This window comes from Hypanus sabinus, chromosome 7 (assembly GCF_030144855.1).
Source record: "Hypanus sabinus isolate sHypSab1 chromosome 7, sHypSab1.hap1, whole genome shotgun sequence".
NCBI classification, from domain to species: domain Eukaryota; kingdom Metazoa; phylum Chordata; class Chondrichthyes; order Myliobatiformes; family Dasyatidae; genus Hypanus; species Hypanus sabinus.
Window position 1 is genome coordinate 20,657,058 of NC_082712.1, and position 25,587 is coordinate 20,682,644.

General features: G+C 38.8%; 1 protein-coding gene across 4 annotated transcripts in view; it reads left to right on the forward strand.

The window, feature by feature from the left end:
• Positions 1 to 25,587, forward strand: part of cep44 (centrosomal protein 44) — a 78,450-nt gene that overhangs the window by 14,132 nt on the left and 38,731 nt on the right. For 3 of the 4 annotated variants that reach the window (XR_009513041.1, XM_059974289.1, XM_059974288.1), the window contains exons 3-4: positions 5,850 to 5,997; positions 22,451 to 22,597. Coding sequence is in view for 3 of the 4 variants with exons in the window: in XM_059974289.1 (XP_059830272.1) it covers positions 5,850 to 5,997; positions 22,451 to 22,597 (295 nt within the window). In the remaining variant the exon portion in view is untranslated. The remainder of the gene's footprint in view (positions 1 to 5,849; positions 5,998 to 22,450; positions 22,598 to 25,587) is intronic. The other variant, XM_059974290.1, reaches the window with a different exon arrangement.

Below are 25,587 nucleotides of genomic sequence, written 5' to 3' on the forward strand. Positions count from 1 at the left end.
AGAAAGGAAGTAGTTGCCTTAGTCAGAATGTAACAAGGATTTATTCATACTTAGGATAAAGACATCAACCTAAGAAGTGAGATGAAGTACAGTGGCTTTAGATTGTCAGGGTTTTAAAAAATAAAAGGTTAACTCACTAAAAGATAAAATTCTGAAATCTTTGTTACCTTCACAAAGCAGGTAGGGGATTTTGAGAAGATACTACTCTGAGTTCTGCTCAGTTCTAATTTAGGTAAAGACTACTTTTTCACTTGAGCACTACGGATTGTTGGAATAAAGTTGGTGTTTCAAGATGAAGACGTCAAACCTCACACAAAACTCATAGTCTACTGGGCAACATGTACTTCTGAGACTTGGGATACCTAGATCAGGCCCCACAAAATCTTAAATATAAAATTTTAATTATGTATCGTGCCTATAAAAAGTATTCATGTCCCCCACCTGGGAAGTTTTCATGTTTTATTGTTTTACAACGTTGAATTACCGTGAATTTAATTTGGCTTTTTTGACACTGATCAACAGAAAAAGACTCTTTCGTGTCAATGTGAAAACAGATCTCTACAAAGTAATCCAAATGAAACACAAAGTAAAAGTAATTGATTGCATAATTACACACCCTCTTCAAGTTGCACCTTTGGCAGCAATTACAGCCTTGAGCCTGTGTGAGCAGGTCTCTATCAGCTTTGCATATCCGAACACTGCAGTTTTTCCCCATTCCTTTACAAAGCTGCTCAAGCTCTGTCAGATTATATGGGGATCGTGAGTGAACCGTCCTTTACAATTCCAACCACAAATTCTCAATTGGATTGAGGTCTTGTCTCTGACTTGGCCACTCCAGGTCATTAACTTTGTTGTTTTTAGCCATTCCTGTATAGCTTTAGCTTTATGCTTGGGGTCATTATCTTGTTGGAAAACAAATTTTCTTCCAAGTTGCAGTTCTCTTGCAGACTGCATCACGTTTCCCTCCAGGATTTCCCTGTATTTTGTTACATTCATTTTACCCTCTACCTTCACAAATCTTCCAGGGCCTGCTGCAGTGAAGCATCCCCTCATCATGATGGTGCCACCGCCATGCTTCACAGTAGGAATGGTATGTTTTTGATAATGTTCAATGTTTGGCTTATGCCAAATGTAGTGTTTAGCCTGATGGCCAATAAACTCAATTTTATTTTCATCAGAGCATAGAACCTTCTTCCAGCTGACTTCAGAGTCTCCCACATGCCTTCTGACATACTCCAGCCGAGAATTCGTGTGAGTTCTTTTTTTAATTATGGCTTTCTCTTTATCACTCTCCCATTAGTTGCAACTGGTGAAGCACCTGGATAGCAGTTGAATGTGCAGTCTCCCCCATCTCAGCCACCGAAGCTTGTAACTCCTCCAGAGTTGCCATTGGTCTCTTGGTGGCCTCCCTCACTAGTCTCCTTCTTGCACGGTTACGCAGTGTTGAGGCCTGCTCTAAGCAGAATTACAGCTCTGCCATATCCTTTCCATTTCTTGATGATTGACTTAACTGTATTCCAAAGGATATTCAGTGACTTGGAAATTTCCTTGTATCCATCTCCTGACTTGTGCTTTTCAATAATCTTTTCATGGAGTTGCTTTTGTCTTCATGGTGTGATTTTGCCAGGATACTGACTCACCAGCAGTTGGACCTTCCACGTTGAGGTATATTTTTATTGCAGTCAATTGAAAGATCTTGTTGTACACGAAGGTCTCCATTTAACTAATTATGTGACTTCTAAAACCAATTGGTTACACCAGTCATGATTTGTTGTGTCATATTAAAGAGAGTGAATACTTTTGCAATCAATTAGTTTGTGTTTTATATGTGTAGTGTTCTGTTTTCACTTTGACAGAAAAGAGTTTTTTCTGTTTATCAGTGTCAAAGAAAGCCAAACTAAATCTACTGTGATTCAATGTTGAAAACAATAAAACATGAAAACTTCCAAGTGAATCTTTTTTTAGTTGACATACAGCACAAAATAGGCCCTTCTGGCCCTTGGAGCCATGCCGCTCAGCAATCACCCAGTTTAATCTTAGCCTAGTCACAGGAGAATATATAATGACCAAATAACCTACCAACCAGTATGCCTTTAGAATGTGGGGGGAATCAGAGCATCCAGAGGAAACTCAAATGGTCACGGGGAGAACGTGCAAACTCCGTGCATACGGGCAGCGGAGGGAATTGAACCTAAGTCACTAATACTGTAAAGTGTTGTGTTAACCACTTTTGTAGGTACAATAACTTGGCATCCACAACTGTCTTTGACAATGTATTCCACAGATTCACCACCCATTGGCCAAAGTAATTTCTCTTCATCTCTGTTTTAAAAGGACATCCTTCTACTCTGAGACTGTGCCCTCTGATCCTAGACTCCCCTCCCCTGCAGGAAACATTCTCTCCATGTCCATTCTATCTGTGTCTTTCAATATTTGATAGGTTTCAATGAGGTCCCCCCTTCCCCCTCCATTCTTCTATACACCAGTGAGTGCAGATCCAGAACAATGACACATTCCAAATGCTCAAATTTTTTAAGCCATCAATATCAATGATTTAGATTTTTTTTTGTGTGTGCATGTTATCACTCAGCAGCTGGTGGAGCAGATGTATGATTGAACAATCAGGGGTTAATAATTTGATTCCTGGTTGGTGCTTTTAATAGGGATGTCCCAATAGTGTACTTTTTCCAGATGCTTTCTGTTTGGCTACAGTAGAGGAAATGTCAGCTGGTATCATTCAAGTTGGACAAAGCCAAAACTTCGCCAACAACTTTCACTTTTATGGCTTAGCCTCAGAATGTTTTTATTGAAGGAGGAGGAAGGATTACAGTCTCTGATAATTATGGGATAGTTTTTGTAAATAAGATCAGGATTACATTAACCAGCACTGCAAATAAAATAGACCAGAATTAAACATCAAATATCTAATGCCTTTGAAGTTCACATCATTTGAAGTTGATTCTGCTTTTATACACATGGTTAATGGCTGTAGAGTGGAAATTTATTGCATAGTAACTGGATCTTCAGATTGAACTAAAGGCCAACCACAGTAGCAAATTCAATACTTTCAAAAGGAGACTTGGTAGATTTTTAATTGGATGTTTGGACTAAGTTTATTAGACAGCTTTTGTCATTGCAGTAGAACAATTATATTAAAATGTCAAAAATTCCAATATCCAAATGATTTGAACCACAGAATATGAACATTTTGTTATCACATTAATTTGAGTTAAATTGATTTTAGTTTAATATTAGTATGGAGGATTGCCATTTGTTGATGTCATTATTGAGAGATAGAGCTCGGGTTAATTACAGATCAATGTAGATAGTTTATTGAATAATATAAATGGTCCTTAAGCTTTTACAATTTGTTTCTAGTGCACTATTTTATGGTGCTAGTTAGATTAAAATGTAGCAACCTAATATTTTTTATTGTAATTTGGTTCAAAACCAAAGCTCAGAATTTGGTTATTTTGAATTATTTGGATTTGACATGACACTGTAGCACAAGTTTGCACTTAAAATAAAATTAATTAAATATCTTAGTACAAAAAGTTGAAGGTAATGGGTTAAATGTTTGTGCTTAATATCTAAATATTATAGATAGCTTTTAAGGTATGTTTTCCATTAAGGAAACTTAGTTCATTCACATGTGTGATCTGTGTTAAGACTAGATGAAATTCAGAAGCATATGTTTCATAAGAATGTAAAAAAATAGAATCATGGATGACCTTTTACCTCAACATCATTTTCCTGTGTTTTCCTGTGCCTTTTTTTCCTCCTGATTTGAATTAGAAGCTGATTAAATTGTTTGGAATTTCAACATGGCCTGGCTTCAGGCAATGATTGGCAGATATCCTAAATCCAAGTTTACAGCTTTGAACGGTACAGATTCTGAACAAATCTGAATTTGGGGAAGAAAACTATTACATAGATCCTGTGGTTAACTTTCATTACTTCTCTACTATTGTGCAGCTGTTGGGGTCAATTGTGGCACTCTGTTTTACTTAGCCTAGATTAAACATATAATTTTAACAGATATTTAAAGGAACCTAAATGGGAAATATTAAGTAAATCATGTGGCATAAATAGTGTGGACAGCCGGAGACCTTTTCCCAGAACTGAAATGGCTAATACAAGGGGGCATACTTTTATAGGAAAGTATGCAGAGAGAAGGGGTTGTAGAGGGGATGTCAGAGGTAAGTTCTTTACACAGAGTAGTGTGTGCGTGAAACACCCTGCTAGGGGTGGTGATAGAGGCAGATACATTAGTGGCATTTAAAAATCTCTTAGATGGGCACATGGATGATAAAAAATGGAGCTTTATGTAGGATAAAAGAGTTAGAGTAGGTTAAAAGGCCGGCATGACATCGTGGGCCAAAGGGCCTGTACTGTGCGGTAATGTTTCTTCTTCTATAGTGAGAGGAGTTAAGACAGGGTGATATCCTTTCATGAGTTGCAAAGCTCTCCTCTGATAATTGTTGGTTATCTCTATCTCTGGTCAAGAGAAACCTTCTCTGTTTCATTCTTCAAAGATGCAAGCTAACCTGAATATTTTCAGCATTTTCTGATTTTTATCTTAGATTCCAGCTTCTCTTCTCTTCATACTGCACCGTTTAGGAAGAATGGTCTGCTGTTGCAAAATGATTAAAAAAAAGACGTCACAGTATAAATACATCAAACATGCAAACATGAGGATCTCAAACACGAGGAAACCAGTAGATGCTGAAAATCCAAAGCAAAACGCACAAAATGCTGGAGTTTCTCCAGTATTTTGTGTTTGTTAGTACAGTCGGCCCTCCTTATCCGTGGGGGATTGGTTCTGAGACCCCCTGTGGATACCAAAAAATGCGGATGCTCAAGTCCCTTATTTAACCTGGCTCAGTGCGGTGGTCTTTAGGACCCAGCGGAACACTGGGCTTTATTTAACATCTCAGTGCAGTGGGCATTAGGACCTGAGGGTGCAGCTCTGAATCCATGGTGTTACTGCTCACGAAAATAATCACAATCAAGATTGAAAATAAGGTGGAAGTAATGAAGCGATCAGAAAGAGGTGAAACGCCATCGGTCATTGGAAAAGCTTTAGACTACAGTTGGTCAACGATTGGAGCAATTTTAATGGAGCATGTGAAAGGACCTGCCCCGATGAAAGCTACAATTATTACTAAGCAACACAGTGGTTTAATGACTGAAATACATATGTTTCTTAAGTGTTTTATATGCATAGAAAGGTAAAATATGTACCATATGCTAAGAAAAACGTTTGACTAACTGATGCTAAATAATATCGGATGTACCTGTTCCAACTTCAAATCCAACTTAAAGACAGACTCAGGAACGGAACTCATTCATAACCCGGGGACTGCCTGTACTTTTAAGTCATTTCTAGGTTACTTTTAATACCTAATACAATGTAAATGCTATGTAAATCATTGTTATATTGTATTGTTTAGGGAATAATGACAAGAAAAAATAGTCTGTACATGCTCAAACAACGAGTGCTGGAGTTCTCCCGATTCACGGTTGGTTGAATCCACCAATAGGGAGGGCCGACTGTAGTGATGGATTTAAGATTTGTTTTTTATTCTGCATTTTTGACTGTATTTCAAGCGTGAGTCTGTCAGGACTCAATATAAGATCACTTAGCACATTTGAGCATTCGGGACTCTTGCTCAATTCAGTTACACCACCTGGATGATTATGTAAATCATCATTTCTGAATGAAGTGAAAATTACAAGCCTGTTTGGATCCAGGCACTCAACTGTTTTCTGTGAGATTAGCATGGGAAGTCAGTTAATGGTTGTTGGGAAGTTAAACTGCATTTAAGATTTAATTTTATTTTTTACAGTCTTGCAAAAGGTGATCCAGCTGCCTTTCTACCAATCATGAGCTATGCTTTCACCTCATATTCCACATATGTGACTGAGCAGCTAATAGCATCTGGAGTGGAACTTGCGGGAAAAAATGACACTCGTTTTCTTGATGCTGTTTACAAGGTACAGTTTCTTTCTTGCTGATGAGTCAAATTGCATAGTGAATTTACAATAATAAATTGTAGAAATTAAATATAGCTTTTATGGAAAATCAATTGTCTGTTTATTTAAAGGATCCATCCCTGTGTACATTCTTTGATTTGGACAACATGCTTATATTTCAACCACTATTCGCTGGTTTATTTTGAATTCTTTATTTTGACTGTCCCCCCACATCACCCAATTTCCTTAACAATAAATCATATTTTGGTGCCTGCAAATTTCTAGGTTCTTTCAACATGGTTCTTAATTATGCAGTCAATTGAATATGTCGCCTGGCCACATGTTGACTTTCTCCCCACTCCCATGCATGGGCAAACTCATTTATAATGGTACACACCCATGATAGGAGATGTTGAATCTCCTACTATCACTGATCTGCATGGAAATGGATAACTTAGCTAATTGTATCACATTAGGAGAAAGGTGGAATGAAGTAAAAATTAGACTATAAGTTCTTTATCCATGTATTTGCTGCAGTGAAGTTAACAAGTACTATACAGTCAGTCCTCCTTATCTGCGAGGGATTGGTTCTGGGACCCCTCGCGGATACCAAAAAACACGGATGCTAAAGTCCCTTATTTAACCTGTCTCAGTGCGGTAGACTTTAGGACCCAGTAGAACCCCGGACCTTATTTAGCCTTTCTCAGTGTGGTGGTCTTTAGGACCCGGTGGAGCTCTGAATCCGCAGTGTTTTGGTTCACGAAAATAATCACGATCATAATTGAAAATAAATTGGAAATAATAAAGTGATAGGAATGAGGTGAAACACCAACGGTCATTAGAAAAGCATTCGGCTACAGTTGGTCAACGATTGGAACAATTTTAAAGGATAAAGTGAGAAAGGCCCTGGCCCAATGTAAGCTAACATTATTACTAAGCAATGTAGTGGTTTAATTATTGAAATACAAACGTTTCTTAAGTGTTTTATAAGCGTAGAAAGGTAAAATATATACTATGTACTAAGACAAACGTTTGACTAACTGGTGTTAAATAATGTCGGGTGCACTTCTTCCGAATTACTTAGTAAGAGAACTTCCATTTTTTTCCAATCCCGATCCACGATAAGCTACGCACATCCTCCCGTATACTTTAAATCATCTCTACATTATTTATAATACCTAATGCAATGTAAATACTATGTAAATAGTTGCTATACTGCAATGTTTAGGGAATAATGACAAGAAGAAAAAGTCTATACTTGCTCAAACAACAAGTGCTGGAAGAGCACTTCCGGATTTTCTCGATTCGCGGTTGGTTGCATTTGCGTATATGGAACTCGCGGATAAGGAGGGCTGACTGTAGTACTATCATCACTCTTATCTAGTTTAATTCTGATAGGTTTGGAATAGTAGGGGAGAAGTTTTTTTTGCAGTTAAAGCCAAGCTAATGATCTGATTAACTTCTGCGAACCCATGGTCAAGAACATAAGAATCCCAGACTTTCTAAAATATCTTTGTAGCTGCCTTCTTATTGTCCTTTGACATCAGACTTCTCATGAACTCCTATGATGAATTGCCAACTTCAAGAAATAATTCAGGAGTTATCCTGGGAAATCCCTTTAAGCATGGCTCAACTTCACCACTGTATTGGTTGACATGATGAGGAAAGGCTCCAAAGGAGAAGGGCAAGTTATATACACCTCATTGAAAAAAAGTTGAGTTTACTGTAGCATATTTAATTGTTTTAGTTTCTAGTGTTTTAAGTACAGTGGATTCTAGTTAATTGAGGTAGCCACTTATTTGGGACAACTTTTAAAGGACAAAATCTAATTGAGAAAATAGCTGACATTCCCTTAGTTTATTTAGGACACTGTGCCACTTAATTGGGACAGTAGACTGTTGCCCAACAGGTTCTAACTAGCTTCAATCATATGCACTTTGTGTGGCTGTTAAACACTACACCTTGCTTACAATGGATGAACTGCATGTGTGTTTTAAGAAAAAACAGTATTTTTGTCACTGATAGTTGGCGAGAAATATTTCAGAAACAATTGGCAGAAAAGCAGCTGGATCACCTTTTGCAAGTCTGTAAAAAAAAATTCAGAACTGCAATTTCAAGCATTCAGGCTTGGTGATACCAGAATTCAGCAGGAGTGAAAATGAAATGATTTCCCTACGTCAACAAGTTAGAAATTATGAAGAATTTGAAAGTATTGACAACTATCTTGATATCATAATGAAAATGAAGATTTGGTGGATGCTTTGTATGAAGGCAGCTCATTATCTGCACTGTGTGCTGATTTTGTTCATTTATAGTCAATCAAAAGAACATGACTGCATAATTCCTCCATTGGTAACTATAGGACACGAATACACAGTTTTATGGTACTGTTGTAGTATTGATAATGTTCTAAATTGTTCTGTATTTCATATAAATCATAATTTGTTATTCAGTTAAATGGCAGTTCGTCTTTTTAACTATTTCCCATGAAACTTCAAGTATTGAGGGAGCAGCTTAATTGGAGCAAAATGTACCAGTCCAGATATATCCCGATTAACCAGAATCCACTGTATTTTAATATTTATTCAGATGTTAATAGTTGTTCTTATGCTATAACAGTATTCCGATTTTTTTAAATCTTTGTGAATATCACGGAATGGTGTTTCAACACTTGAAGACATTTGAAGTTTTGTCGTCCAGTCTGCGTAATGCCACAGCTATGGTGTGGGAGGGGCTTAGTGTCAGAGATGGGCACTGTGCCCTCCAGTTAGGCAGAAATGCTGTGTAAACACCATCATCGATCTACAGTGGGGTTGGGGAACAATTTCTGCTGGACGTTAATGTGCTTGGGGAACAGCTCGCTTGAATTGAACTATCTTACAGGCCATGTGTTGTACACTGTGGTTTCAGAGTTGTGAAGAATGCCTTTTGAGTGAGATATTGGAATGTCGTGCAATAGTACTTCAGTGCAAGCTTAAAATATAGGCAGTCTACTTGTTGGGGGATCGTGATGACCCTGTGGGTATTATAAACAACAAGGAATGGAATAAAATGGAACTTACTCTGTCACTGCATGTGAGATTAACTGTTAAGAAAAAATATTCTTATTTTCTTGCTCACCTAGCTCTGGAATACTAATGTTATTTGTTATCGGTTCACTGTCTCTCTGGCTAAGGTCTTCTAATTGTATCGTGCCATTTTATAGACCTGCATTTTTACTCATTAATGTATTAAGAAATACTCACACCCTCCCTAATACACTTGTTTCTAGAATTGGAAATTGAGATATATTCATTCTCTTGTTCTTAATTATCTGCTGTCACAAATAAGAACATAAGAATTTATATTAACTGGTTATACACAAAAATATATTTTTAAAGTTCTGTGTTATATGGAGTGATATACACAAAATGCTTGGAGGAACTCAGCAGATTAGGCAACATCTATAGAGAGAAATAAAGAGCTGGCATTTCATGCTGAGACCCTTCATCGGGAATGGAAAGGAAGGGGGGAAAAGCCAGATGGGTGGGGAGGGGAGGAATATAAGCTGGAAAGTGATAGGTAAAGCCAGCTGATGGAGAAGGTAGGTGGGTAGGGGAAGGAGTATAAAGTGAGTAGCTGGGAGGTGATAGGTGAAAAAGGCAAAGAAATCTGATAGAAGAGCAGAGTTAAACCATGAGAAAAAGGAAAGGAGGATGGGTATAAGTGAAGGTGATAGATAGATGAGGAGAAGAGAGGAGCCAGAATGGGAAATTGAAAAGGAGAGAAAGGGGAGGTGCAGAAACTCCAAAAACTGGAGGTAACAGTGTTCAGGCTGTTAAGTTAGAAGCTACACAATTGTAATATGAGTTGTTGCTCCTCCAACTTGAGAGTGGCTTCATTGTTGCAGTAGAGAAGGCCAAGGACTGACATGTTGGATGGGAATGAGGAGTGGACCTAAAATGGTTGGCCATCAGGATATCTTCTCCATTGAGAATGGAGTGAAAGTGCTTGACAAAGCACCTTTGTTATACAAATTTGGTTTTTGAGAGAGAGAAAGGGCAATAAAGAGATTTTGGGAAAGAGTTTCGCAACTTAAGGCTAAGGCAGCTGATTTCCACCAAATGATGGAACAATTTAGTTGGGGAAACCCAGAATTAGATCTGCTGTGTTATTGATCACAATGTGATGTTGATTTATTTTCCTAGATTACAATTGTTTTGACTGAACTCGATCAATTTTATCTGTCAACGTATTTCTCCTCCTTTTTGTGCTGTTATCAAAAACGGAGTGGAATGTGGATGGAAATTAACCACTTTTATCATTAACATTCTGGATAACTGCATAAGTAAGCCAAATGCATTTTTGAGGAATTCTGATAGCATTATTAAATGCTTATTTTTTTTTAAGCAACCAATGATTCCTCTTGTTCTTAGCCACATGCTCATTACCAAAACAAATGAAATAAAATAATAAAATAGAATTAATTTATTTAGATTAGTTTGTGCACTTTGGTGCTAGTAGGATGTAGTTGACAGAATATATAACTCTCCAGAGTCTCAAAACAAGATATAATTTTGTTCTTGGGTATTTTGGAGCCTGTGCTACCTGGCCAGATCAATTCTATGTTTAAATTTTATATCTTGTTTAGTTAGACTTGGGATTACTTACAAACTAGCCCTGAAACTTTCAATAAAATTAACAGCATCTAAAAAGCAGAACACTTTCATCTTTCTTAAATGTTACATGTAGTCAAGTTGAACTGAACACAAATGTTTTTCTTTTGATTAGTAATGAATGCTGTTTTAGAACAGAATGCTCTCATGACTGTCCAAGTCAGGGACTCTTGTTTAACTTAAATACATTTACAAAGGCTATTGCATTTATCCTTTACTGGCAAAGTCGTTTTTCAAAGTAATACAGACTAATTTGTCAAAACATGCTCCATTAGTAAGATACTGTATGCTTTCAACTTTAAGTCATTCATTACCTTAATATGAAATGATGAAATTGCGCTGCCATGAGTACAAGCTTTTAAGCCGTCAGTTGTGAAGGGTCACTAGCACAGAAGGGTCTTTCTCTCAGGGCTGTTCAAAATTACAGAACATATCTGCCTGGTATATTTTATGCATTGGTTCTAAATGAACAATACAACATTGACTGACCTGGGAAATAAATATTGAAAAATAAAGATAGTTTTACTATTTACATTAAGGAGCATAAGGTCATTTTTGGATTATCATTGATATAAGCTGCCTGTAACTGCTGTGTTGCTGACATACAATAGTTTTCAAAGCAGGAAAGTTCAGTTTTAAAAGTTGTTTTCAATATGCCTCAATGAATTCACAATCATTTACCTCAACCTATTCTAGCCCTTTCCTTGGATGTGGTTGGCTAAAGGGCCTGTTTCAGTTGGACAGCTCTACAACAGTTACAGCCTCCTGTACATCTATTGCTTTTATTGTTTTGGCCATGCTTTCAGCTGGCTAGATTCCAGTATCTGGAATTTCATCGCTAAACCCTCTGTGACTGAAACTTAATCTTAAAAATTACATATCTGGGCAGAATGTTGGTTATTTGTCCAAACATTTTATATGACCTTTTTAATATTGTATCTGTAAACTAATTTGAAACATTTCACTATGTTGTAATTGTATTAACGTCAGCAAAGGTTCACCGCACCAGACAGCTCATATTTACTGTAGTAATTTTACGATTGTCAGTGAGTGGCGTTTTTTTTTTCAGATACAGCATGTTAATAGGCCCTTCCGGCCAAACAAGCCTACACCACCCAATTACACCTATGTGAACGATTAACCTACTAGTATGGGAGTACCACAGCATTCAGAGGAAACCCACATGGTCACAGGGAAAACATATAAACTCCTTTCATGCTGAATTAATGGAATTGAACCTGGATCACTAGCACTGTAATAGCATTACATTAACTGCTGTGCTACTGTGCTGTCATGTAGAAACAGAAATTAAATAGAAAATGAACCTGTCATCCCATCCAGTTTAACTAAATAGCCTATATTGGAGTTACCTGCACCAATTTGCAGATAATATCAAACTTAGTGGTAGGGTCGACTGCAGATGGTTGTCTAAGGTCACAACAGGATTTAGATCAATTGGGAAAATAGTAGTTGGAATTTAATTATAATTTTGGGAAGTTAAACTAGGAAAGGATGACAGACACTGAAGGACAAGAAGTGGGCTGGGGAGGGGTACGGTTATTGTGGAACGGAGAAACATTGGGCTGCAGTACATAGTTCCCTGAAAGTTTGCTAAGTAGGTAGATAAGGTGGTGAAAGAGGCATTTGGCACACTGGCCTTTATCCAGGCAGGGTAAGAGTTGGGACATCATATGACAATATGTACAACCTTGGTGAGATTGCATTTGAATATCAAAAAACAGGTGTTAATATCCACTGTGCCACTGGGTCGTGAGCACTTGCTCGAGACTGCCTTGATGTTGGGAGTGGCACAGGATTGACACATAGGGGCTTTCAAGTGGGCATCCTCCTTCCTCGATGTTTCATCGATTAGCCCACTACATCTCCAGAGAGCTTGACAATGACTTCTGGCATCCCAGAGTCACCACCCCCTCCCCTTGTGTTTTCCCACTCTCTTGATGATATCTAGGAGCCCAGGAGAGGTCTTTTCGCTTGATCCAAAGCCTTTGATTACTTCCTTCCACTGCCTCTGATATGGCTCTTTCAGCAATTTGATGGTGAATGTAGCTATAAATCCCCTACAACCCAGTTCCACAGGACAAACTTTGGTCTTCCAGCTCCATCACTGAGATTCAGCTCCTAGATCTGCATAGTGTAGCCTCTTGCACTTATATGCTTCAGCCACTGAATCCTCTCACGGGACTGAGTTCCACAATGTAGACTGTTTGTAATGAATTGGACCAGAGAACCAAGTCTAGCCTAAGGTTGGTAGTAGCAATTTCTGGTGGAAAAATGAATTGTTTATTGACATCCACCAACATTTTCCAGTTACTGGCCATGTTCTTCTGTCCTGTTTCTGGCTTACTAGAGAGGTTAATTGGTCTTTTCCCTCCATCCCAGATGGATGCTGCTGGTGTAAGAGTGTTAGTTGTTCTAGGGGGCAAGGAGATGGTTGTTATCCTCTTGGTCTTGATGCTGCTGCTGGACTCTTCAAAACCTGATCATGACATCATGTGTATTTGAATTGTTTGAGGCTGGCTTTGCAGCTTGCCAGGATTTGTTTCAGGGTTGTCGGAATCAGGCACAGGGCACGAGTTGGGTCCTCAACGAACCACCGGTGGAAGTTTTTTTTGTGAGGGAAGCACATCATATGTAGCTCGGATGAGAAAACTAGTCTCTTTGCTTCTATCTCCCATATGTCCTTCCAGTTCATTTTCCTCCTCTTAGTGCTTCCCCACTGCATCCATTGCCTCTGCTTAGGCAGAGAAACAGCTTTCACAATTCTGTCTGACTCTTCTTGTTGCCGTACTTCCCCGACAACCATTTTCCTTCACTCTGGAATTGTGGCCTTGTGCAAGGTGGGTCCACTTGCTGTCAGACACAAGCTGCCCCTGCCCTGTTGGACTTGGCCCACAAGGCCTCTGTGCCTAAGGGCTGCCATTGCTTGCTACACCATATCAGCTGGGGTCCATTTTTGCCCAGTTGATAAGTTCCATGCAGTTTTACTGATGGTCTTGTCATAAGAGTCTTTGTGTGTCATCTGTAGATGCACGTTAGAACATTTGAAATTCTAACATAAGGCCTGTGAAAGGTAATTCAAGGACTCCTTTACCACAGAGACTAATGTTACTGATGCACCTTGGGACACAAGGCCACTTCTTTACGAATGACATGATGGTTTGCTTGAGCTTCTTCATGGTTGTTAGCGGTGCCTCATAGACAGTGAAGGGCCACAACACCTAGGGTAGGAGTCTAGTCTGTAAGCACCAGAGCTCCAGTTTTCCAGGTAGCATAGTCTTATTGGTTGATGTTATTCAGGCCTCTGGGAATGTGTTGCTTTAGTTGCTGCACATGCTCTTTGTCTGTGAGGCCAGTGTTGTACCATCTGCCTAGGCTTTTAGCAGGTTGTTCAGACACTGTTGGAATTTGGTCATCACTGATGAAGAACTTTGTCTTTCTGCATTCCTTTTACTATGGAGATAGTTCGTGACTTGCTTGGTTTGATTTTCATTCTAGCCCACTTGATGTTTTCCTGTAGCTCTCCAAGTAGTCACTTGGTGCATGCTGCAGTACTGGTCATTGTTGTTATGTCATCTGTGTATGCCCTAATAGAGGGAAGACAAAGTCCAGCACAAATTCTTTCACTGCCTACCACCCATCTTGAAGCCCTGATAATGACCTCCATTGCCATTGTGAAGGCCAGGGGTGATAGAGTGCAACCTGCCATAATGCCTACTTCCAGTATCTGGTAAAATCTGCTGTTGTGAAGCACAATTGCAGGTCATGAAAGTGCTACTTTACCAGTGTTGTGATGGGCTCTGGTATCTGTAAGAAGTCAAATGCTTCCCAGAGGAGTGTGTGGGGAATTGAGCCAAATGCATTGGCGAGGTCCAGGAAGATCAAATATAGATTTCTTTTGACCTTCCCAGTTGCCTGGGAACTGGTGCCATATCATGCTTGTATGTTCCAAATGCCTGGAGAACCCTGGAATTCCTGCTTTCTGTGTAGTTTTGGTCGTCATACAATAGGAAGGATACGATTGAGTGAGAAAGAGTGCAGAAAAGATTCACAACAATGCTGACAGGACTGAGAAACTGGATTATCATGTCAAGTCACTTTTTATTGTCATTTCGACCATAACTGCTGGTACAGTACACAGTAAAAATGAGACAACGTTTTTCAGGACCATGGTGCTATATGAAACAATACAAAAACTACACTGAAACAACACAGAAAAAACTACACTAGACTACAGACCTACCCAGGACTGCATAAAGTGCCCAAAACAGTGCAGGCATTACAATAAATAATAAACAAGACAATAGTCATAGTAGAGGGCAGTAAGTTGGTGTCAGTCCAGACTCTGGATATTGAGGAGTCTGATGGCTTGGGGGGGAAGAAGCTGTTACATAGAATGCATCGGTGCCTTTTCCCAGATGGCAGGAGGGAGAAGAGTTGTATGAAGGGTACGTGGGGTCCTTCATAACGCTGTTTGCTTTGCCGATGCAGCGTGTAGTGAAATGTCTGTAATGGTGGGAAGAGAGACCCCGATGATCTTCTCAGCTAACCTCACTATCTACTGCAGGGTCTTGCAATCTGAGATGGTGCAATTTCCGAACCAGGCAGTGATGCAGCTGCTTAGGATGCTCTCAATACAACCTCGGTAGAATGTGTTGAGGATGGGGGCTGAGAGATTGACTTTCCTCAGCCTTTGCAGAAAGTAGAGACGCTGCTGGGCTTTCTTTGCTATGGAGCTGGTGTTGAGGAATCAGGTGAGATTCTCCGCCAGGTGAACAGCAAGAAATTTGGTGCTCTTAACGATCTCTACCGAGAAGCTGTCGATGTTCAGCAGAGAGTGGTTGCTCCGTGCCCTCCTGAAGTCAACAACCATCTCTTTTGTTCACATTCAGAGACAGGTTGTTTGTTCTGCAGCTGTCCATTAGCCGCTGCACCTCCTCTCTGTATGCTGACTTGTCGTTCTTGCTGATGAGACCCACAACAGTCGTGTCATCGGCGAACTTGATGATGTGGTTCGAGCTGTGTGTTGCAGCACAGTCGTGGGTCAGCAGAGTGAACAGCAGTGGACTGAGCACACAGCCCTGGGGGGCCCCCGTGCTCAGTGTGATTGTGTTGGAGATGCTGCTCCAGATCCGGACTGACTGAGGTCTCCCAGTCAGGAAGTCTAGGATCCAGTTGCCGATTATCTGGGATAGGAGTGAAGGGAGTTGAGATTTATAATATTATGAGGGGCATATATATGGTAAAATAACAGTCTTTTTCCCATGGGAGGAGAGTCTAAACATGAGGGCACACAGGTTTAAGGTGAGAAGGAAAAGATTCAAAGTCAACCTAAATGTCAGGTTTCATACACAGAGGGCAGTGTGTATATGGTATGAACTGCCAGAGGAAAGTGATGGAGGCAGGAACAATTATAATGTTTAAAAGACACTTGGACACATTCATAGATAGGAAAGGTTTAGGGAGATACAGGTTTAAAACAGGCAAATAGGACTAACTGAGGAAAGCATATAGTTTGGCAAGGACAAATTAAGCCCAAGTGCCGTGCAGCTCTATAATTATATTTTCAGTTTTTTAATTCCAATAATTTCCTCCTTGCTTTTGTAACTGGCAACTTTGTATTACTTTAAACAATTAAATTCAATATTTGGGACTTAAAATCCTTTGCTGTGACAAATAACTTTTTCTCATTTTTTCAGATGCACAGATAAGCATAAAACAATAGGTAATTATGTTGATTCAGACCAAACTATCTAGATAGATTACACTCTGCTTCTCTTTTACATTCACTCATCTTATCCCTATATTCTTTCAAAATTTATTCCCATACACAACAATTTAATCAAATCTTCGTTACTGGCAATATTGTTGTGCCAAACACCAAGGCTGGGGATGACACAGTGGCACAGCAATTACACTGCTGCCTTGGAGCTTTGGGGCTTGGATTGGATCCTGACCTCAGGTGCTGTCTGCTTGCCTTTTGCATTTTCTTCCTTTACCTTCTGTGCTCTGGTGGTTTCCTTCCACATCCCAAAATAATGCTGATTGATCTGTAGGTTCTCAGTTTCATTATGTGAGAGGATATGTTGCAAACAGATATAAATAGGATTCATTAGAAACAGCATGAACTCCATGGACCAAATAATTTCCTCCTATGTTATAATGGGGTAATTATAAACAAATTATAGGTAATTCTCTTGAAAGCATCTTTGAGTTGGTTCATGACTTGAAATATCAACTTCTCATGGTGCTGAGATGTTCAAAGTAAACTTATTATCTAAGTGCATGTAGTATACAGTGGCATGCAAAAGTTTGGGCACCCCGGTCAAAGTTTCTGTTACTGTGAATCTCCAAAAGTCATAAAGTTAAAGATGAAACATTCTTTTCAACATTTTAAGCAAGATTAGTGTATTATTTTTGTTTTGTTCAATTTTAGAGTGGAACAAAAAGGAAAGGAGCACTATGCAAAAGTTTGGGCACCCCAAGAGATTTGAGTTCTCAGGTAACTTTTACCAAGGTCTCAGACCTTAATTAGCTTGTTAGGGCTATGGCTTGTTCACAATCATTGTTAGGAAAGGCCAGGAGATGCAAATTTCAAAGCCTCGTAAATACCCTGACTCCTCAAACCTTAGCCCAACAATCAGCAGCCACGGGCTCCTCCAAGCAGCTACCTAGCACTCTGAAAAATTTGAATAAATGATGTCCACAAAGCAGGAGAAGGCTATAAGAAGATAGCAAAATGTTTTCAGTTAGCCATTTCCTCAGTACGTAATGTAATTAAGAAATGGCAGTTAACAGGAACAGTGGAGGTCAAGTTGAGGTCTGGAAGACCAAGAAAACTTTCCGAGAGAACTGCTCGTAGGATTGCTAGAAAGGCAAATCAAAACCCCCGTTTGACTGCAAAAGACCTTCAGGAAGATTTAGCAGACTCTAGAGTGGTGGTGCACTGTTCTACTGTGCAGCGACAGCTGCACAAATATGACCTTCATGGAAGAATCATCAGAAGAAAACCTTTCCTGCGTCCTCACTACAAAATTCAGCGTCGGAAATTTGCAAAGGAAAATCTAATCAAGCCTGATGCATTTTGGAAACAAGTCCTATGGACTGATGAAGTTAAAATAGAACTTTTTGGCCACAATGAGCAAAGGTATGTTTGGAGAAAAAGGGTGCAGAATTTCATGAGAAGAGCACCTCTCCATCTGTTAAACACGGGGGTGGATCGATCATGCCTTGGGCTTGTGTTGCAGCCAGTGGCACAGGGAACATTTCACTGGTGGAGGGAAGAATGAATTCAATTAAATACCAGCAAGTTCTGTAAGCAAACATCACACTGTCTGTAAAAAAGCTGAAGATGTAAAGAGGATGGCTTCTACAACACGATAATGATCCTAAACACACCTCAAAATCCACAATGGACTACCTCAAGAGGCACAAGCTGAAGGTTTTGCCATGGCCTTCACAGTCACCTGACCTAAACATCATGGAAAATCTCTGGATAGAACTCAAAAGGGCAGTGCATGCAAGACAACCCAAGAATCTCACAGAACTGGAAGCCTTTTGCAAGGAAGAATGGGCAAAAATCCCCCAAACAGGAATTGAAAGACTCTTAGCTGACTACAGAAAGCATTTACAAGCTGTGATACTTGCTAAAGGGTGTGTTACTAAGTACTGACCATGCAGGGTGCTCAAACTTTTGCTTCGGGCCCTTATCCTTTTTTGTTATTTTGAAACTGTAAAAGATGGAAATGAAAAAAGTAATCTCGTTTAAAATATTAAAGATGTATCATCTTTAACTTTATGCCTTTTGAAAATCAGGTCATCTTTTACTTGCTTAGCTATTCACAGTAACAGAAATTTTGATTAGGGGTGCCCAAACTTTTGCATGCCACTGTATGTCACCATTTAACCAAGAGGTTCCTTTTCTTGCGAGTAATCACAGTAAATACAAGAAGCATAATAGAATCAGTGAAAGAGAATACCCAACCATGTACAAAAAAAACAGACTGCAAATGTAAAGAGAAAGCGGAAAAAAAGCAACTACAGTAATAATAATAAATAAGCAATAAATATTGAGAACATGAGATGAAGAGTCCTTGAAGGTGAGCCCTCTTCAGTGATGGGGTGAATTAAGTTATTCACTCTGGTTCAAGATCTTGATGGCTGAGGAGTAATAACTGTTCCTGAACCTGGTGATGGTTGTCTTGAGGCTCCTGTGCCTCCTTTGTGATGGCAGCAGTGAGAAGAGAGCATGGCCTAGATGGTGGGGGTCCTTGGGATATCGCTTACTTGCAACGCTGCTCCATGTAGATGTGCTCACTGGTGGAGAGGGCTTTAACCGTGATGGACTGGGCCATATCCACTATTTCTTGTCAGCTTTTCTAGACAAGGGCATTGATGTTTCCGTACTGAGCCGTAATGCAACCAGTCAGTGTTCTCTCCACCACACATCTGTAGAAGTTGTCAAAGTTTGACATGCCAATTCAAGCTTCTAAGAAAATAGAGGCACTCCTTTGTTTTCATTGTAATGACACTTACATGCTAGACCCAGACAGATCCTCTGAAATGATAACACCAAGGAATTCAAAGTTGCTGACCCTCTCCACCTTTGATCCCCAATGAGGATTGGCTCATGGACTTCCAATTTTCTCCTCCTGAAGTCAATAATTATATAAGTCAGATGTCATATAAGTCACTAATCAATAAGAAATGATGGTGCTGGCAAACTTCTGCTCACCACGTTGGAATATCTAATAGTGAAGTGTCCATTTCCTTTGGCTTTTTTTTTCTCTTTTTTCTCTATTGCAGCAGATTACACTGAACAACAAAGATATTGCTTCCTGAATACAGGTGGCCCCCATTTTTCGAACGTTCACTTTACGGCAACTCACTGTTACGAAAGACCTACATTGGTACTTGTTTTTGCTAACCAAAGAGGATTTTCGCTTTTACGAAAAAAAAGACGCCCACTTTATACGTGTGTTTAGCCAAGAAAGACTACCATGACTGTGAAGCCTTATGTAGGTGGTTGTTTGCACATGCGTGTACGTGGGTATGCATATACGTATGTATGCGTGTACGTGCCTATTTTTTTTTCTCCAAATCAATTTTGGCTTGCTGCTTTCCCGATTTTGATAAGTGAAATTACACCGTACATACAATATTTCTACTTTATATAGGCTGTATATTTATATCATTCCTGCTTTTACTATATGTTCGTGTTATTTTAGGTTTTGTGTGTTTTTTGGTATGATTTGGTAGGTTATTTTTTGGGTCTGGGAACACTCAAAAATTCTTCCCATATAAATTAATAGTAATTGCTTCTTCGCTTTACGACATTTCAGCTTACAAACGGTTCCACAGGAACACTGTACCTTCGGATAGCGGGGGAAACCTGTATCTTTGTGTGTACCTTATGGATTTTGGGTTGCTGATCATGTAAATCACCATGTAATTTCCCTATCGTGCACCATTGTTCTTGAGATTGCCTATATTTGTTATTTCAACTGGTAATTCAAGTCAGAATAACTGATGCCAAGATTAAGGAAGGCAGTTTTGTTGGTTCACGAATCAAGCAGGCAATTTGAAGCACTTCTAGTGGGAACGAAGAAAATCGCTTGGAAGGCATTGAAGGAGGTTGTTGAAAAATTTCTTGGCACTTAACAGAGCACCAAACTGCATGCAGCTGATTGACAGCATGGTTCAAGCATACAAAATCATGAAGTGCAACATGTCACTAAAGATTCATTTTCTGCATTCCCATTTAGACATCTTTCTGCAAATCTTGGCAGTGTCAGTGATGAGCACGCCAAAAGGTTTCACCAGGACATTGCAGTCATGGAGAAATGGTATTGGGGCAACTGGAATCTATCAATGCTGGCTGATTATTGTTGGACACTTCAGCAAGAAGCCTCAGACAAAAGTCATCAGCAAAACAATTTGAGCTCAGTTAACTATTGCAAAGTGTCAACACCTGTTATGCAATTAAACGCATTATGTTTAATAAAATTTAATGTCTTGTTTCTCTAAATTCCTACATGATACAAGTAGTTTGAAATTATATTTGTATTCAGCTTCAAGGAATCTATCATAAAGAACATAAATTTCAGAGGAAGCAACACTTACAAAATAAAATGTCCAGTGTTATTAGCGACGTTTATTTGCTTTTGGTAAATTTTAGGTTGTTTAAAGAGACCAAGCAATTGTAATATTATAAACACAGGAGGTTCTGCAGATGCTGGGATTCCAGAGCAAGGCACACAAAATGCTAGAGGAGGTCAGTAGGTCAGGTAGAGGCCCAAAACGTCAACTGTTTATTCATTTGCATAGATACTACCTGACCAATTGGAGCATTTTTTTTGGAAACTCGATCTTATTATTAAGATTCTGTATAAATGTTAGTCCTTACTTTATCTGTTATTTCACTCAGTTTGTAATCTTTTCTGCCATTTAGAGATATACTTCCATTTTACTTTCATTTGTATTACTTTTGCCTGAACATTTCCTTTGATTCTGAATGTGACATATTCAGTAAATATTTCATTTTTAAGCATCCCTTGTCCAAATGGAGATTATGAGCATGAAGTTTCCACTGAGTACTTTTGGACTGGGTTTTCAGCAGCGTTAGTTCATGCCATGAATCTTAACCTTATAAACCTATTCTACACTGCTTCACAATCCTCTTGAATGTATGTTGTAACTAAATATATTTCACTTCTTCCTCCATTTACAGTTGATCAGTGTGTTAGGCTACATCCGAGTTACTGTTCTCCAATTGTAGTCCATTCTTTAAATTCAAAGCAGTCTGTGCATACTTCTCTTATTTTTTTTGCAGTATTTGTTATCTTTGAGTATTCCTAATTGAAAACAAGATGCTGCTGTCGATCTGGAAAAAGTTTTAAGAGTAATTATTTTTCAATGTTTGAACTTTCTTTTGATCAAAAATTTTTATACAATATATCTTGAGTTTTCAGTAATATATATGTTTGCATACTGTATTTAATGTAGACATTCTGTTTATTTTGTAATTTGATTGCAACTACATTGTGGGGTGCATCATATTCTAATTCATGTGTAGTGTTAAGTTAACTCTATGGGTAATTAAAGATAGTGCCATTAAAAGGAGCTCATTGCCCTCAGTCTGAGAGAGAGAAAGGGGCTGCCAGGAACTGACCACTGGACAAGAATAAGTACAGAGCTATTATCATGTTGCTTGTAGATATCTTTTTGTAAATGTTGGCATTTTTTCACTAGTTTAATTTATTTGATGCACCTGATCAACATCCTTGCACTGAAGTGCTAAGCGACTTCAGCTGTTTTTTTCTTTGGTAAAATTGAAGGTCATAATCCATCTTTCTAACATACGGTTTTTAATGTATGTTTTCAGCATACCAAGATGTTATGATTGTTGTGATTTCATCCAGAAATGCCTCTTTACCATTAAACATTTTTTTCTTCTATTCTTTTTTTGTGATTATATCTTTTGATGTGGTTATGAGGTGTATTAGCAAAAGTAAATTTGTAGAGCTTATTGAAACGTAGTGTAATATATAGTACCAAAAATACTAAATAGGAACTCACTCAGGTTATACTTTTAAGAATTACATAGTGCACTACTATGCATTTTTATGTCTTAAATTTGGAGAGGGTGAATTATTTGGTTGATAACTAAATAGCCAGTTTAAGTTACAGAAACGTTCAGGATGAATAAATATGTCTGAATGAAATCTAATGTAAATATTCTATAAAATAATGTAGTTTACATTGTGACATTTATTTTCTCCTGTTAACATGAACTTTTCTAGGTATTACGAGACCAGTTCCAGTATAAACCATTGCTTTTAAAGGAACAATTTCTGCACTACGGATTTGCAGAACGGAAGATACAGCTTTTATGTGACATAATAAGCCTTGTGACAAAAAAACACAAGGAGCTAAGCAACCTCAACAAGGTACTGATTTTCTGAGAACAAATACTAATTAAAGGTTCTTAACACCTCATGCAAATTCAGGTGATGTGGTATATTATTTCCCAACCTTATATATAAGCTGTTTTCCCTTTAATATTTGCTTCTGTGTTAGTCACTCCTTTATTTTCTTCTGTCTTCTTGATATTTTTCCAGCTGATTGTTGGGCCAGGGAAGGTAGCTATAGAAGACTGTATCCCTAGTTTATGATGCTGAGCTTGGAACACAAGCCCTAGTACTGCAGCCCATCCATTACTTCTGCACATGCCTCTTACTGTTTAAAATCAACCTGCCACTGTGCCTTTGCTCCTTTTTCTCCCTGATTTATTCCCTTTGAAAACTATATCTTCAGTATATCTAGAAAGGGTAGAGTAGAGTCATAGAATACTACAGCAGAGAAACCGGCCTCTTGGTCCATCTGGTCCGTGTTGAACTATTATTCTGTATGGTCCCATTGATCTGCACCCAGACTTTAGCCCTCCATACCCTTCCCATCTGCGTACCTATCCAAATTTCTCTTAAATGTTAAAATTGAGCCCTTATCCACCACAGGCAGTTCATTTCACACTCTTACCACCCTCTGTGCAAAGAAGTTCCCCTCATGTTCCCTTAAACATTTCACCTTTCACACTTGACCCATGACCTGTAGTTCTAGTAGGAGCAAATGCTCTGGCTAAATTATATTCTCTGAAACAAGGTGCACTGAAGCCATTTGCAGTATTTTCCCCATATAATGGCTAATGAGAGAGACAGTGCATCAAACTCAGTTTCTAAGGCTTTTGTAAACAAATGGTCTATTAAAATAGAGATGTACTTCGTTAAATATCATACTTGCATGAATGCAGAAACTGGAATTTGATGCATGTTAATTTTTTATTTGCATCTGATACTGCAGAGATTACAGTTTCAGTTTAGATTCTATGCCAAATTGGCAGCATGCCACTTTGCAAGTGACACTCCTTGGTTATCAATTAATTCTCCTTAAAGCATTTGAGCTTCACTCTGGCTTCTCTTGAACAAAGAAGAAATAAATACTGGTTGAGTATCTGCTATTTGAATTTCCAAAATCCCAAAACCCCAGAATTCCACAATTTTTTTGAGAGCTGATATGAAATCGTAAATCAAAAATTCCACAAGGCACTGCAAAGGGTCCCAGGTGAAGCACATATCTCTGTGCATCACAGATAGTTCTGAGAAGTGACCTTGCATATGTAATAAGCAGTTGATGAAAAACAGAAAAACATTGCATAAAGCAAAAAATGAAGACTGTGATTGTGTATTGAAAGAATGGATTTGTCAGCATTATAGTGAACATATGTCCTTTAACAGTATGCTGATCATGAAGCAAGATCATGAAAAACTGAAGATATCTGAATATTCAGGAGGTTGGTTGCAGAAGTTTAAGAAAAGACCTGGCATTAAAATTTAAAGTTAAAGCCTCTGCTAATCATGAAGTAGCAGATAAATTTATTATTAAGTTTGTGAAGATCATCGCTGATGAAACTGTAACACCAGAACGACGCTACAATGCTGATTGTTTTTGTACTGTACATAAAACCTAAAATAGTAAAATACAAAGGCAGTTGTACTGTAACTTTCTAATCAAAACACGGCATTGTAGGTGGAAACTGAAAGCCTGTCATTGTTTGTTGTTGTACAACAGCTGATTCAGGTATTCTCCCGATGCTGCTGTACTACTTTTGTTTCCCTGCACACATTATATTAATGGTATGTAATAATTTTACTGTTAAGTATATATGAAAGGATTCCAAGTACATTTATTATCCAAGTATGTGTGCAGGACACAATACTGTGATTTGTTTCCCCCACAGACAAATGAAAGAAAACTTCAAAGAAAATCATCAACCCCCCCCCCCTCCCACAAACAAACATGTCACGCAAATGGCAACAAAAAAGAATGAGTGTAAACACTGAATATAAAACATAACAATGTCCATATTCAGTTCAGCTCAGTGTTCATTATCTGCAGGACACCCTGATTCAAATTTGCCTAAAATAACAACAGCAAAAGTGGTGACCGGAGCCAGAAAACACATCATAATGTGAACTACAATCCATTTCACAAACAGCAGAGCCAGAACTGCTGCACCATCCTGCAACAGCATTGAAGGAGAGAGAGAGAGATCAGTCAAAAGCAGGGACTTTCCTTCAGGAGCAGTGAACGAGAGGGAGGAAGAGAGAGAGAGACCAACATACGCAGACACCTTCTCTGGCAGCAGCAAGCAAGAAGGTGGTAGACAGCACTGAACACTTGCTTGCCTTCTGCACTCACCTCGATGATTTCAATCTTTCTGGATGCTTTAATCAGTGAGAAATGAAGTTGATCATGGACTCACACCCATCTCTAAACTTGGCCTTGAGAAGGCCACTCACCTCCTAGAACCCTCTCAGAGACAGCTAAGTGCCAGGTCAATCACTCAGTCGGCCCCAAAAAAATATTATCAAACTAGATCACAGGCTCCATCAGTACCAGAACCATATTTGAAAGAAAAAGAAGTATAAGAAGCAATTTTGTGAACCATCTGTAGGATATCGCCTGCGTTGTTGGCACAATTTTCTTTACAAGTGTAAGATAAAGGCGCTTACGGGTAGCACGCTCAGAAATTATGACTTCCGATCCCAGGCATTTTGTATAAGGAGTACTCAATCTATAGTAAGATGGTTGCATGGCAGTTAGCGCAACTCTATTGTTGCTCAGGACATTGGAGTTCAATTCCGCCATCCAAGACTTGTCTTTCTTGGTCTGTTGGCCAAACAGCAAACTTGGCCTAAAAGGGACTTCGACATCTTTCCATAGCTCAGGAGTCCAGTGAAAATGTCTAATCAGAGTTTATATTTAAATAAGGGCTGGTATGCAGATTTAAAGAGAAGACTAGGTATTTTGGGACTTAATGTTCTTACTGCTTGTGACTGAATGTTTGGATGGAAAAGAGTTCAGTTAGGTCTTCTAATCA